The sequence below is a fragment of the Hordeum vulgare genome, chromosome 2H (genome assembly GCF_904849725.1).
Source record: "Hordeum vulgare subsp. vulgare chromosome 2H, MorexV3_pseudomolecules_assembly, whole genome shotgun sequence".
Classification (NCBI taxonomy): domain Eukaryota; kingdom Viridiplantae; phylum Streptophyta; class Magnoliopsida; order Poales; family Poaceae; genus Hordeum; species Hordeum vulgare.
In genome coordinates, this window is record NC_058519.1 from 244,917,357 (window position 1) to 244,933,123 (window position 15,767).

Consider the following 15,767-nt stretch of genomic DNA (forward strand, 5'->3'; position numbering starts at 1 on the left):
AGCATGCCCTGTTCTTCGCCTCCACCTCACTCGCCGTGGGAGATGGCAGAATGGGCAAATTTTGGGAGGACCGCTGGATCAATGGCCGCTCCATCGGTGAGATCGCGCCACAGCTCTATGCTTGCATCCCCAAGCACCGGCGCAAGCAGCGCACCATCGCGGAGGGCCTCCTGAACTCTGCTTGGACGCGAGATATACACGACGACCTGGGCATCCACGAAATAGGTCAATACCTGTTGCTGTGGCGTGAAACCGAAGGCATCGCCCTCACCGACCAGCCAGACCAACTAATCTGGAGGTGGACCTCGAGCAGCTCCTACTCTGCGGGCAACGTCTACCTGACCTCCTTCCACGGCTCCGCTAGCTGCGATGCATGGAAGTTGACCTGGAAGAGCTGGGCCACGCCACGCGTCAAATTCTTCCTGTGGCTCGTCAATCTGGACAAATGCTGGACCACGGACCGATTGCGCCGCCGCGGCCTTCAGCACCATCCGCGCTGCGTCTTGTGCGACCAAGAGCCTGAAATGATGCGCCACCTGCTAGTCACCTGCCCCTTTTCGCGGCAGGTATGGCATGAGACGCTCTCCTGGCTACGGCTGACCTGCCGGCCGCCAGACCAAGAGGTCACACTGAACGATTGGTGGATGCATGCCAAGCTGGAGACGCCAAAACCCATGCGCAAGGGCCTCGCCATGACAACTCACCTGACGACATGGATGCTCTGGAAGCACCGCAACTCCTGTGTGTTCGACGGCGAGCAACCATCCACCACCCTGCTCGCGACAAGAATCAGAGAGGAGGCATCCCTTTGGGTTCGGGCTGGGGCTACTGGCCTTGGGGTGATCATGCCGCTGACCTGGGACGTTCACTAGTTTTTGTGTTTTATTTTTGCACCCCTATGAGCCTCCTCCTCGGAGGCGTGTATTGTTAAACTCTCTCCCTTTTCAATGAAAAGAAACGCAGAGTCTTTGCGTTTTCTCGAAAAAAGGTGGGAGAAACCAATTCGTGGTTGTCGTCATCATGATGGAACCATGTGGGGGGTGCATCATATTCCACCATGGCCATGGTCTTGTCCAAAGGAAGGATGAAGTCATCGAGGATCGGCGCGTCATCGTATATGGGACCTAGCATCAAAGGAGAAGACATAATAGAGGTAGAGGTTTAAGTTATTAGAAATCAAAATGGCCTCACATGCTGTACCAACTACCTCACTCGCTCAAAGTGGTGGTGGCTCACTCCCTCCCTCTAGGTAGTTGCACTCAAAGTCACATATGGTGGAGTCACTTGTCTCACTCAAGTGGTGGGGGTTGTGTCTCTCCTCACATGGGAATTGGGGCAACTCATCACATTTGGGGCTAGTGGTGAAGTCACTCCCACTCTCAATATGGTGGCAAAAGTCTCTCAACTCATCTCCAAACGCCGCCGTGGTCGAAGGGAAAATCCCATGCTCAACCATGTCGTCACCGTCGCCGTGGATGAAGGCCGAAGATGGCACATCATCACTCTTGCCTGCAAAGATGGAAGCATCATCCTTGCTTGCCTCTTGTCGGTCGCCTCCAAAGCATGTTCCTTGATTGGCTCCGTAGTCATGGTCGTCGCCGCGCTGTCTTCAAAAAGTGTCGTGGAAGACTCGGCGTAGTTAACGCCACAAAGAGGAATGGCGGTGAAGTCAGATTGGGGAGCGTCGTCTTGGAGCTCGTCGGTCTTGGACATCTTTGGTGGTACCGTCCTCATGCTCGTGCTCGTCGAGCTTGGTCGTCGCGAAGTGTGCGCGGGGTCGAGTAGCCTTGGCCTTGAGTTCTTGTTCCGCCTTGAGAGCACCAAAGTAGAGGTCATCAAGAGAATTGTAGGTGTTGGTGAAGATAGTCATGGCGATGTCGTTGTTCAAACCCATCATGAAGTGGAACTTTATCCAAATGTGGTCGGCAACTCCGACTTGTCGCAAGGCTTTCTTCATCTCCATGAAGTACTCGCCGAGGGGCTTTGATCCTTGTATGGTGTTCTCCAATTGGCGTTGAAGATGTTCCGTGTATGTAGAAGGCACAAACTCTTGCCGCATAACTTTCTTCGTCTTGGACCAACTCATCAGAAGCTCTTCGAAGGTGTGTGAAGCCACCATGTCGACGCGTAGTCGTGGAAGTTTCTTGTGGCGCACTTCACTTGATCTTCGGAAGAGACTTGAAGTAGCTTGAGGTAGGTGTCCATCTTGCGCTCCCACCCGAGGTACTCTTCGGGGTCTTGAGTCCCATAGAATGGAATCTCAAAGTCGGTGTCGAAGTCGTAGTAGCTCGTGGGAGTTTCAGACTTGAGCTTGGAAAGCTTCTCTTGAGGTGCTTGTCGGTGAAGATCCCGCATATCCAAAGGCGAAGATGCCTTGAAGTCGCTTGGCGAAGATGCCAAGGTAGGTGGTGAAGTCATCGAGTGGTGGTCGGGGTCAAGCTCGTGACCTTCACACTTGTTCATCGTTGGACGCCATGATGTTGGCGTCGTTATTTCTTTATGTCGGTGATGGTGTCGATGCCGGTTTGATCTTGCCAGAGATGGTAACTCGGAAGCATGTGCACGATGATGAAGATCTCGTGCGGTCGTTGATGAGGGCTTTGAGCTCCTCCATTTGAGCACCCATCTTGGCATCGATGGTTTTCTTCATGGCATCAAACTCGTCGTTGTGATTGTAGACCGAAGTAGATGTGCTTTGCCTAGCCATCACAAGACTCGAGCAAATATTAGTGGGAAATGAGATAAACAACACCAATACCGTTTCCCAAAGTTGTGGATGTATCCCGTTTCACTCAATGTGACATGAGAGAATAGTGGAATTGATACCGACTTGTTCAGTCACACCTACAAAGTAAAGCTTATCGAGTGGCTCAGTTAGGACAAGTGGCACAAAATTCAAGCAAAATGTTAGTCAAGATATTGAAAATGTTGAGGAAGATTAACAAAATTGCAATGCAAAGCAAATAGATCAATAGCTATGGTGGCACTAGGAACACACACACACGGATATATAAGTGGGATCCGCGCAACCAAGGAATGAGCAGAAAATATGCGAGACCCGAAGAAAACTATTGTTTCATGGATACTAGAGAGACAATAGCTCGATTGCTCAAATGGGCTAGATACGCGCTTGTGCACCAACCTATAAGAGTAAACGCGTCGTCTTCAATCCCAACTATGCTATGTATGTATGATCCAAGATGATCAAGTATGCTAATGATATGCTACCAATATGATATGCAATTTGGCGATGCTATTGCTATTGCTATTGCTTAGAAGCTCTTTTGTATCTCCTCTTTTGCTTAAAAGCTTTTGTTTTGGATAGTCAATGCTTGATGCTCGAACCAATATATATGAGACAAGTATGATGGATATGCACGGGAGACACTTATGGCACAATGTAAATAACAAGATGTTTGCATGCTAAAACTAGCTATGCGACATAAGAGTATCACTATAGTGCACAAGTAATGTGGCCCGACAATTCTCAACTCGCTAGTCTCAATGGGTAAGGTACGCAATAGGCTCGGAGCGATCAAAGCAACGGCAAGGAAACATACAATGATGTCGTCGAGGTTACCGTCCTTGCTTACGGTTGTGGTGCCAAAAGGCGAAGTGGCCGATGTCGAGGCCGAGGCGATGATGAGTTGCGGTGTTGTCAATGTAGCATCGCCCCTAATTAGCCGAAACACCTTAGGAAACGGAAACCACAACTCAAAATCTCAACCAAATTTGGGTTATGATGTTGGCGGAAGAAGTATGGTGGGAAAACTATGCGGAAGTTATGGTGGAGGCCTAGGCAAAGATGCCAAAATGCAAAAAATTTGATGGAGTCAAATGGTTTTGGAAGTATTTTTGTGAGATGGGGGAAGTCAATAGCTATCCAACGAGCTAAAGAACGTCAAAATCGGACTCCAGATGAATTAGTTATGGCCAAAACGGTGAACCAGCGCAATGCTGAAATCTATGCATTGACTCTGGTTAGGCTGGAAGTTCCGGGCTCCGGTAGGTCCGGGGGGTATCGGAAGTTCCGAGGGTAGCAGAAAAAGTCAGGGGAAAACCTGGGGATTTTGGTGGAAACTTTCTGGTTAGGCCGGAAGTTTCGGGGGTCGCGAAAATACTTCAGGGATGAACCCTAGGTTCCAGATCTGAGAACGGGGGCGGAAAAACTTGATTTCGTGGGTCAATATTGATGGGGAAAAAGAAAATTGGGGGAAATTTCGTGGAGGGGAAGCTAGATCTACTTGCAAAACATGAATTCCATGGGTCAAAATCAACAAAATCTCACAAGAAGCAACAAATCCAAGAAATTTTGGTATGGCTATTTTTGGTGGGGATTTTTGAATTGGGACGAAATCAAACAAAATTAAGGCTAGAAAACGAAGGGGAGGACTCCAATTTCGCGAGAAACCTGGCTCTTGATACCGGGGCAGACCCGTGGGTGTCGATCTTTCATGAATTGGAGGGGGATTCCTCAAGAACACGAAGAACACGGGGATGAACGTGGAGAAATCACAAGAGAAAACACTCAAGAACAAATCCAATCACACATCCACTAGACTCACCACACACAAGATCCACAAAGGTACATGAACCACAACGAAAAAGTAAGATACATGGTAGAGTTCATCCCAAATACCGTGGGGAGATGGAGCCTTGAATCCACTAGGGGATCTTCCCTCGTAAGGGGTCTTGGCATCCACTACGTGGTCTTCTCACATGGAGGCATCTCCATGGGAGGAGGTAGTAGATGGAGCTATGCTTAACAATCAAAGATGTCTATGCATGAGCTAACCCTAAAACGGAGGTGGAAGACAAGTATTTATAGTCTAGGGTGAGATAGGAGGGAGAGAGGGGTACATGAGCCTTGGTCCGAGTGGTTGCACGCACGTAGGCCGGAAGTTCCGATGCAGGTCCGAGTAGGTTCCGGGGTTTCTTGAGAGTTGGGGCACTTAGGGTGCGCTGCGGCCGGAAATTCCGGGCAGGTTGGAAGGTCCGGGGTCCGAAGGTTCCTGGCGAGGTCCGGCCAGGGTCCGGGCTATCCAGAGTTGGCGCGCCTAGGAGCTGGTTTGGTCGTCGGGGGCTGGAAGGTCCGGGGTTCGGAGGTTCCGGACAGGCCGGAAGGTCCGGGCCTTTCAGAAGCTGTTCTTGCTTCTTCTTCCTTCTCTTCCAAGCTTCCCTCGCGGATGGTGTAGTCGTACGTTGGTGCTGACACTCCTCCTCATCATCCGTGAAGCTCCGGCAATACCTATGCACAAACACGAGAGGAGTATGTATGTATACCATCCTTGAAGGACACAGGCTGACACGTGTAAAGGGGAAGATTCACCTTTGTATGTATGAAGTAGAAGTAGCACGTGTCACTTGGCAAAGGTACTCTTGCCATGGTTATGTCCGTGCGATGCTCCATATCTTGTTTTGTCTCTGATCAGCGCGCCCGGGCGTGCCTAATTTTTCACCGAGATTGCTAATCTATGCAGTTACATCTTTAGTTGAGATAAAGTTCTTAGATGAAACAAGCTTGATGTTACAATACTGGTATAAAATATGTTGTCATTATACTCAACAAACTATGTTAAGCAGATATTTTCCAAACACTGTTTGCTCCATCTTAGTCCTGATTTTGAATGTACCTCTGTGCATGATATAATTATCATTTATGTACAACAGAACACAATTTGTTTTTAGTAGTATTATCTGATAAGAGTACTTTCCTGAGAATACCAGTATAATATGTCTACCTTTGTTTATGCATCTCAGAACTTACTATTTCCTTCAAATTTGTTAATGCAGGAGTGTAAAGAAGTCAGAGAATGATGTACCTGTTCCACCTCTTCTAAAAACTTCTGTTTTGTGGGGTAAGTGACCTGATGTTTTACCTTAGCCAGGTTATGCATTTAATATTGAAATAAAGTTCACATACTCCGTGCGGTTTGATTACTTGACTACTTAGGCCATGTCTAATGTAGCGCTGGTTCGAAGAGAAATGGCTAATTTATCAATCGTTGTGTTTTCTTTCCAATGTATAGATGTGTTTTTCAACCAACGATGGGACCTATTACAACAAAAATAAACAATTCTCTCTTTCCCGCTAGTGCGAACTGTTTTGCATGGCCATCTTGATCTTTTGGTTAGGTTTTTGTACCGTGTCAGCTCACAAACATTATTTAAATAGATAAGAACGAACCAATTTCTTGGTTTGCTTTGTTCTTCTAACACATTGGGTCTGTTAGGAAATATGCAACTTGTATTTCCGGGTGGCCATAGACCGATATACATGTACAACTGTGGTACAATATGTGGAAAACCCTATATAGAACATAAAAAAATACAAAGTGGTACACGGCTAAATATATACAACTCTAACTTCCTCTCTCAAACTCACGGAGTATCAACAACACTGAGTTTGGAGAGATAGAAGTCGTGTTGTGCTTAGTCTGAGTCTTTGTAAAGAAATCCGCCAACGGTAACTCGGAAGGCGCATATTGAAGAGTAATAACCTGATCCTGAGTCTTTGTAAAGAAATCCGCCAACGGTAACTCGGAAGGCGCATATTGAAGAGTAATAACCTGATCCTGTACACTAGCACACACAAAAGAAGCAACAATACCAATATGCTTGGTGAGTTTATGCTTCACAGGGTCGTGCACAATACTTATAGCATCTATACTGTTGAAACAATAACATAGTAGGTGTAGTGATAGAAACACCGAACTCCTGAAGTAACCACCATAACCAAGTCACCTCTTCAGTCAATGAGCCATAGCTCATAACTTGGCCTCTTCATTCGAACGGGACATTGCAGTCTGTTCCTTTGTCTTCCAGGTAATGAGAGAACCACCAAGAAAAACACAGTAAACAGAAAATGAATGGCGGTTTGAGGGATCACTAGTCCACGTAGTATCTGAATAGGCTTGAAGCTATAATGAACTAAAAGAAAAAAACGATGAGAGATCGTGCCACAAAAATATTGGAGAACACGAAGAAGGTGACTATAGTGAACCAAAGTGGAAGGAGAGACAAACTGACTCGAAATATAGACATGATAGGAGATATCCGGACGAGTGACAACTAGATAGACAAGACTCCGAACAAGTGACGATGACGCGTCCGATCAGACAACGGGTCACCATCAGTAGCACGGAGGTGAACATTGAGCTCCATGGGTGTCTCGACAATGCGCTCATCATTAACAGCAGCACGAACAAGAAGATTCTGGTTATACTTTTCTTTGAAAATAAAAAAAGCCATCAGGTGTCGATGAGGCCTCAATCCCAAGAAAGTTGCGAAGAGGGCCTAGATTAGACTTAAGAAACTGCCAACTAAGATGTGCCTTCACAAAGGCAATGACCTCACGATCGTCGCCAGTGATGATTTTGTCATCAGCATACAAAAGAAGAGTCCAACCACAAGCAGAAAGGGGAACAAACAACGCAGGATCATGAGCCCTCGCTAAAAAACTAGCGGTAATCACCACAGAGGCAAAACGCTCAAACTAGGCGCGAGGTGCTTTCTTAAGGCCATATAGAGAGCGATGAAGACGGCAGGCCATGCCGCCAGGAACAAAATACCCAACTGGTGGTTGTATGTAAATCTCCTTGCACAACTCACCATTAAGAAATGGGTTCTTAACATCAAGTTGAGACAGACCAGTGGCAAACAAAGGCCACAACAGGAAGTGTGCGAACAATGGTCATATTGGCCATAGGAGCAAAAGTCTCAAAAGCCACGAGTCACAAGACGAGCTTTGTAGTGCCCAAGTGAACCATATGAGTGGCTCTTAACCTTGTAGACCCACTTGCAAGTGATGGGACAGACATATGGAGGAAGAGAAACAAGATCACACGTGTCGGTGCGCTCAAGAGCAGCAAGCTCTTCTGCCGTTGCGAGTTGTCATTCGGGATGAACAACATCACGATAAGAAGTCGGCTCAAGAACAGCAACGCCAGCGCTTGGAAAACCAAGGAGGTTAACAAGCAGAAGCGACGAGGAAGCAAACCATAAGTAGGCTGAGACAAGGAAGATGGCACATCAGAAGTAGAGGGCGCATCCACAATATGTGGACGACGAGTATAAAAGTGAGGAAAAGATGGAAGAATATGAGGAGGAATCATCGGGATAAACTCAGGTGAGGGAGATGCGGAAGATGTTGGCGATGAAGGTGCATAATACTATGATAAGTGAGGTGGGGAAACCATAGGAGATGGTGTCGGATTTGCAAGAGTTGGAGAAGTAGGAGCAGTAGGACAAATGGACAAGGGTTCAACAAGAGTGATAGGAGTGTCGGGAAAAGTGAGAAAAGAGATATCCTTCACCTGGAAAGGGCGAGGAAGATGAACGCGGGTTAGAAGTCATGCCTCGAGAAATATGCATCGAATGACCAACATGATCCCAACAATGATAGCCCTTATGCTTATCATTGTATCCTAAGAAGACACACACAAATTGAGCAAATGTGGTGTGTTTAGGCAAGAAGAACATAGCAAACATAACCCAACAAACGAAGCGCCGAATAATCAGGAGAACTATCAAAAAGACGCTTGAAAGAAACGCCACCCTGCATAATGGTGTATGGCTTAAGGTTGATGAGATAGGTGAAAGATGATACAACCTCAACCCAAAAGTGAGCCGACGCTCATCAACGCATGAGCTAGGTGACGATACTTGCGCTCAACCACGCCATTTTGAGCATGAGCACCAGGACAAGAGAACTGAGCAAGAGTGCCCTACTCAACAAGGACTCCACCAACATCTTGCATGTGTACTCTCTAGCAGAGGCAGCACGGAACACCCGAATAGGCATAGAGAACTTAGCTGAACCATGGTAGCAAAACGCTTATATAGATAATACCTCACTATGGGAACACGTAAAATACATCCGGTTTGTTGAGAGAAATCATGTATAAATATAATATTAGTAGTGATGATCTCCTTTTGAGGCAAAGGGAGCTTGACCCCAGGCATCAGAGTGAAGAAGGTCAAAAGGACGCTGAGACACAGTCTTGCTATGAGGATAAGGTAACTGGATTTGTTTACCAAGTTGACAACCTTGATAGTCTAAGGGCACGCGGCCAGAGACTGATCCAAGAAGACCACGCCTAAGGATGAGAGATGAGAGCCACACAAGTGACCAAGGTGATGATGCCACTAGTGAAAAGAGCTGGTAGACAAGGCAACAGAGGCGGAGCGACTGGTGAAGGTGAAGTAAGTCATGCTTCCGGAGGCCCCGTGAGTTGTGAGTCATGACACAGGGAGTGAGCACCAAGGAGAGCACCGGTGTGGCCATCCAGAAAAGAACACGAATCGAAGTCGAGAATAACCCTACAACCAGTGAACAACGTAACCATAAGAAATGAGCTGCATGCTAAGTCGAGGAACATGAAAAGATGAAGTGGTAAGAATGCCTTGGCCATGAACTTTGAGGGAGGTCTATGAGTGGTAAGAACATGAATTGAAGATGAAACTAGAGTCATATGAAAAGATGCTCCAGCATGAAGAATCCACGTGGATGTATCTCCCTCTGTAGAGGGTGATCTCACAATGCCAGAAATGTTAGTAGCAGAACCAACAAAACGTGTCGGTGGAGAACTAGAGGGCGCAACTAGCAAGTATCGAAGTCATGTAATCTATTGCTCAATCTGGGGCTCAAGTAAAGATGGCGACGTCGATGCACCCGACAATGGAGAACCGGAGACAAACACCAAATCGTGAAGGTGCACGATCTCATGGTCCGTGAAGGACATAACTGAAGTAGTCGACCTAGGCATCACCCAGGCATCACCCGAAGAGGAGTGACCACCACCACCTGTGGAAATTGCTAGAGGAGGCGGTGTAGTATGACTTGCATCGTCTGTAGAAGTCGATGGAGGAGATGAGATCGCATGTAGACAAGCACCAAGTGCCAAGGGAAGGCGCATGTCGAAGCATAGTCAATGAAGCCATATGAACCAACACCGCCAGTAAAAGTTGCGTGAGGAGGCGGTGTAGAGCGACAATCACCATGAGCGAAGGTCACGAGAGGAGTAACAACAGAGCGACCACGATGACCGTCTGTAGGAGTCAATGTAGACCCAACGGAATCAGCCGCAGTGAAGTTTATTCCACCACGACGTGGGCTGCTCGGGGGAGAGTCTCAAGAACGATGGCCGGTTGGTGCTGCGCAGCCACACAACAGCTGTAGGGAAGCCACACAAGAGATAAGGCGGTGGGCTAACTGGCTAGAGAGTCATGCTATAGCAGGCAGTGCAGCCCCACAGGAGAGATGATTCGGTGTCTGATGGCCTGGACTGATGGTTGTCGACCTGCTCACCTGCAGGCCGAGCGAATCGTCGAGGCAGGAAACGCAGGATCGGGTGTGGACGGGCGGTTGGTTGAACGAGGGAGCATGCGGGGCCTAGCAACCTCGGCCGGCGTTGACCTAGAAGAGCAATAGCCGCAACATGTTGTGGAAGATGCAGTCGTGCGTGGACAGGGGAGGCAGCAACTACCAGCCAAAGGAGAAGTGCGGCAGTGCGAGCAGCGTTAGGCAAGAGGAGGAAGGTGGCGACGTGAGATTGGGTCGACAGGTGCATGAGTTGTGCATGCAAAAAAAATGCCTAGGCCTCTAATACCATATTAGGAAATGTGCAATATGTATTTCAAGGTGGCCATAGGCCAGTATATATATACGTACATGGGCGGTACAATATGCAGAAAACTCCTTGTAGAATGGGGCAAATACAAAGTGTTACATGACTAAATATATACAACTCTAACAACATCAGCACGCTCCATCGTGTGGAACCGATTCTTTCTCGTCTTCGAATTGCTTTTCCCTCACACTTGAGATGGCCTTAACCCCCTGAAGGTTAAAATCAGAAGATACCCTATGTTAAGGAGTATTAGTGTACGGTTATGAGTATGTCAACCATGTGTTTTTTTCTTTTGGGGGGGGGGGGGGGGGGATGGGAGATTTAGTTTCCTGTTGAAGAACTCAAATCTCTCAGCACAAACAGCACATCGGGAAAACTTAAAACAGATGTACCTCTACTGAAGATAAACTAGGAATAACTAAGATACTCCCTCCATCCCAAAATAAGTGTCGTGGCTTTAGTTCAAATTTGTTAATTTGACATTTATTTTGGGTTTGGCTTTAGTTCAGATTTGTTAATTTGAACTAAAGCCATGACATTTATTTTGGGTTTGAACTAAAGGCACGACACTTATTTTGGGACGGAGGTAGTAGACTATTGTGAGATAGACAAATCCAGTTCAGGTATGGATACATGTGAAGAAGCTAAGGAAAAGTCAGCAGAATCGCTGCACGGTCAAAGGAAATTGACGGTTTGTGGGAGGAAAGGGCTCGGGAACTCGGATAGAAACCCAGGAATGTCAAACCACACCGGAATCAGTGACGGATACAGCATGCCAACCAATAGAGATCTCATTACAAACGTCCTTCCTCGAAACACACTCAGTGATAGAGGTAAGGAAAAGGGGTTTCACTTCTTGTGGCCTTGTCTCATTTTGTGCCACAGCGAGTTCCCTTGTCCATAGTTAATTTAGTCATCAGAACTAAAGCTAGAAGGATGACTAAGTAACAATAGATGAAGAACATACGAACAGAGACAAATTACATTCAGTACAGCAAGATGAAAAACAAAAACAAACATATCGTGGTACAGATGAGAATGCTAACAGATTCGCAGATGAACATACCAATGAATATCACAACAGAAACAGTACCGAAGAAAATGCAGTATAGAGAAAGAACCAGTGACAAGTAATTTGATCTGGGGTAATGAGGAGGAATAGACTCACCGACCAGTGCTTCTCCCCTGTATTAACAGTTTTATTTTGTCTATATGCTGAGCCACCTGGCACATGCCACATCACTCCACATGGCAATATCACTCTCATAACCATCGCAGAGAATAATTTAAACGGTTTTGTACAGTTTAGGTACAGGATACCCTGTTTTGAACTTGAGGGGGTTACAAGTTGTCAACCGACCAAAGCTCAGGTGGTTATGTAGGCTTTTTCCTTTAATACTTACTCCCTCTGCTCCAAAATAATTGAAGTTCTAGGTTTGTTCTAGTCAAACTAGTGTAAGTTTAACCAATTCCATAGAAAAATGTGCTAGGATCTATAACACCAAATACACATAGTATAAAAATTTGTTTCATAAAGAATCTCATGAGACTATTTGGTGTTCTAGATGTTTTTTTTTATAAACTTGGTTAAACTTAAACAAGTTTGAATTAGGACAAACCTAGAAACTTCAATTAGTTTGGGACAAAGGGAGTATTAGTGTATATATAATCATCTATTAAGCTGCTGTATACTAAAATACATAAGTTTTTTAAAGAATGTATTTTGCTAAATAGAAGATCGATAATATAATGAAAATACGTCACACATGAGAGTTTATTTACTTGTAACCATTTGTTGGATCAAGGCAACTTTTGGCAAAAAATGGACAATAAAGAGAAGAATTTGAATGCATTTTCTTACTTAGATGAATACCATGCACTTCCTAGGTCCTGTGGTTGAATGTACTGTTACTGTCAATAGGTGATTTGGAATCTTCAAAGCTGATTATGTTGAAATGTATTATATGTGGATTGCCTAGCACTTTTCATTAGTTCGGACTTTTGGTTGCGTTGGCTAGTGCATGAAGCTTAACATGTCATTAGAGTCTAAGATCTTGAGTTCAAACCATGACTTTCGCAATTTATCCAAAAATTGTTGTTGCTTCCTCTACATTCACATATCGGCCTCTTGAGCCATACCTCTGAGCCTGCTCACATGTTGACTTCCTGCGTCACACGTGAGAGATGGTGTTGAAGTGTATTATATGTGTTGCCTAGCCCTTTCCATCAGTTTGGACATTTGGTTGAGTTGGCTAGTGCATGAAGCTTAACATATAATACACTTCAACAATTACTATGTATTGTGTCTTTAATTTGAGCATCTCTTAAAATAATTGTACAAATATTATAAATAATTACTCCCTCCATTCCAAGTAGATTGAAGTTCTAGCTTTGTCCTAAGTTAAACTTCTTTAAGTTTGACTAAATCTATAGAAAAATATATCAACATGATATACCATTTTTCTACAAACTTAAAGAAGTTTGACTTAGGACAAATCTATAACTTCAATTAATTTGGAATGGAGGAAGTATTTGATGTGCTTTTTTATGTGAAGTTATTTTAAACACATGATATGAGGGTACAATTGCTTTGTTTACAATTTGATATTAACATGCTTTTTGTAATGAAAGACATGGTAGTTTGCTGAAAAAAATAAATAAAGCATTCCCTCTGTCCCAAAATAAGTGTCGTTGGTCTAGTACAAAATTTGTACTAACTTAGTACTAAATCTGCGACACTTACTTTGGGACGGAGGGAGTACAAGGTATGGTAATTATGGTAACAACAGCTTGAGCTGGATTAGCAATATTTGGGTAGTAAATTGCTTTTCCTAATCTAATCCATGCTAGTTGGATATGCCAACATCATAGCCAAATACATGATCAAATAATTTCATCTATTTATTTCTGTAAAAGATGTGTACTGCTACATTGCATCAAATGAAGCTACATAAATATAACGCTCCTGATTGTTTCAGGTGCGTTCCTTGGTGTCTCTTCCAACACCCGTTATCAGGTAATTAATGGGCTTGAGCGCTTGGTTGAGGCTTCGCCTCTTGGCAAGCGTGTCCCGGCTGCTTCTTTGGCATTCACTGTCAGCGTGCGCTTTGCAAATAACGTCTATGGAGGAATGCAGTTTGTGGATTGGGCCAGAATGAGTGGTTGTCAATGAGGTGCATTGCATCCATGTTTTTCATGGTGAGTTCAGTTTTATTTGTTCACATATGAGTGCAAGCTATTCTCGAATACAGGGGTCCTTTCACTTCATGCTGTGATGGGAAGGAACCTTGCTTACGAGCAATTTATTGTCAATAGAAGTATATTGTTTATCGTAGGACTATCTGCTGATGTGATCTATTGTTATGGCAGTTACCATCCTGATTCTGTTGTATGTGATCTGCTGTTTGATATAGAAATGATAGTTGCCGAATTTGCTCTCTCGGAGTTAAAGATTTGATGCCGATATTGGCAACAGCTTGGCTGCAGAATTCCAAAAATAAACATGAAGGTGCTCCGCAGATTGGTTGGAGTCTTGATATGTTAGATTATGTTAGGCTGTTAGAAAGTGCTATCGTAAATGAATCAGGAAGAGGCTTGGTATAACTGTTGAAATTCAACCATGTCCAAGTGCTTAGTGATTTGTAGCTCCAGCAATCAGAAGAGTTTAAATGGTCTGTTCCTCTTGTCTAAGATTTCGTGATATTGATTTGGACTGGGGTAGTTGAATCAGTTTTAGCATGTCTTCTATCAACGCCTAGGTATCCTAACCTGGCGTGCTGTCCAAATTTGGCTACGAGTATACCATATATTTTGACCCTACCACATCAACTATCCTTCTGGATGCCTGTTATGTAACTGTAAGATGAAAAATACTGGGCAAGGAAATAAAGTAATCAAGACAGCGGAAGAAAGTTTCGGTGAAGAAGACCTCAAATCCCCAAAATACGACCAGAGTAGTGGTGAATTGCTTTACGGTGAAGATTGTAGGTCGCAAACAAGCCAAACCAACTTCATGCATTCCGGGATGTCTTATATGGATTCTGTTCTTTCAGAAAAAAAAAACACTTGAAGAAAGTTGACTAAGGGCATCTCCAATGCAGTCCCGTCACTATCCGCCCGTCGACATGGACCCGAGGGCCAGCCATCCTTTGAAACGTCCGCCTAGATCTTTCTTCGAAAAAGAGCGTTTTATTATTTTATTTTTTTAAATATTACATCCGGTCTTTGCATGACTGGCCTAGATTTTTTTTTAAAAAGAAGCATTTTATTATTTAAAAGATTTAAACAATACATACATAACTAAGATGTACACAATAGGAGAATATCTTCTCACACAAACAAAAAATAAAAAGGTGAGAAACAAATAAACATGTTGAGTCCGTAGGGGACCAATCCTAAGATCATGTTGTCATTCATGTTGGATAAAAATATCTCTTGTCATAACTTTCAATGTATACAGCTTCGTAAATAGGTCTTGATTTTTCACGCGTTACCATAAATGAAGAGTTTCACTATATTTGTATATAACCTATATAAAAGGAGTATTTTTATAGTTTAAAACTTTATCTTTTCTACATAGCCAAAGCGATTAAAAAACGGCAAGCGCTCCATCAATTCTAAATTTGTAATCAATCCCATGTAATCAGTTATCAAATACATTAGCAATACTATAAGAAGGATTCAGGCTAGAAGCTATTTGGATGACTGCCTATATAAAACTAGCCAATTTGCATTGAAAGAATAAATGTTTTATTGTTTCATTATGATGACAGAAAATACATTGCGGACTTTCATGCAAATTCCTCTAAATGAGGTTATCCTTAGTAAGAATGGCTCATGACTCCACGACGAAGATATCATGCAAATATTTTATTCTTAAGAGGTATTTTTATCTTTTAGTTTTTCTTATTATTATCCATTGGCAGATCACACTAGATCAACGCTATATATAAAGACTCCACTAAGAATTATCCACTCCCATCTAGGTTTCAAGGGAATACATTGGACCCGTGTGACAATTGCGTTATGGACAACTGCTTGAGCAAGATGTTCCACGATTGGAGCCTGGTCCAATTAAATCCCTTCTAAACGTCACATTTGACGGAAATAATTCCAATACGTGGTGGTAGTATCACC

At 44.2% G+C, this 15,767-nt stretch overlaps 1 protein-coding gene across 2 annotated transcripts in view; it reads left to right on the forward strand.

Annotated features, from left to right (window-relative positions):
* LOC123425992 (protein RETICULATA, chloroplastic-like) overlaps positions 1-14,369 on the forward strand; it is a 36,162-nt gene extending 21,793 nt beyond the window's left edge. Inside the window, exons 7-9 of one of the 2 annotated variants that reach the window (XM_045109767.1) lie at positions 5,794-5,858; positions 13,610-13,829; positions 14,001-14,369. In XM_045109767.1, the coding sequence (XP_044965702.1) occupies positions 5,794-5,858; positions 13,610-13,803 (259 nt within the window). In that variant the 3' untranslated portion in view covers positions 13,804-13,829; positions 14,001-14,369. The remainder of the gene's footprint in view (positions 1-5,793; positions 5,859-13,609; positions 13,830-14,000) is intronic. The other variant, XM_045109769.1, reaches the window with a different exon arrangement.
* Positions 14,370-15,767: the final 1,398 nt, after the last annotated feature.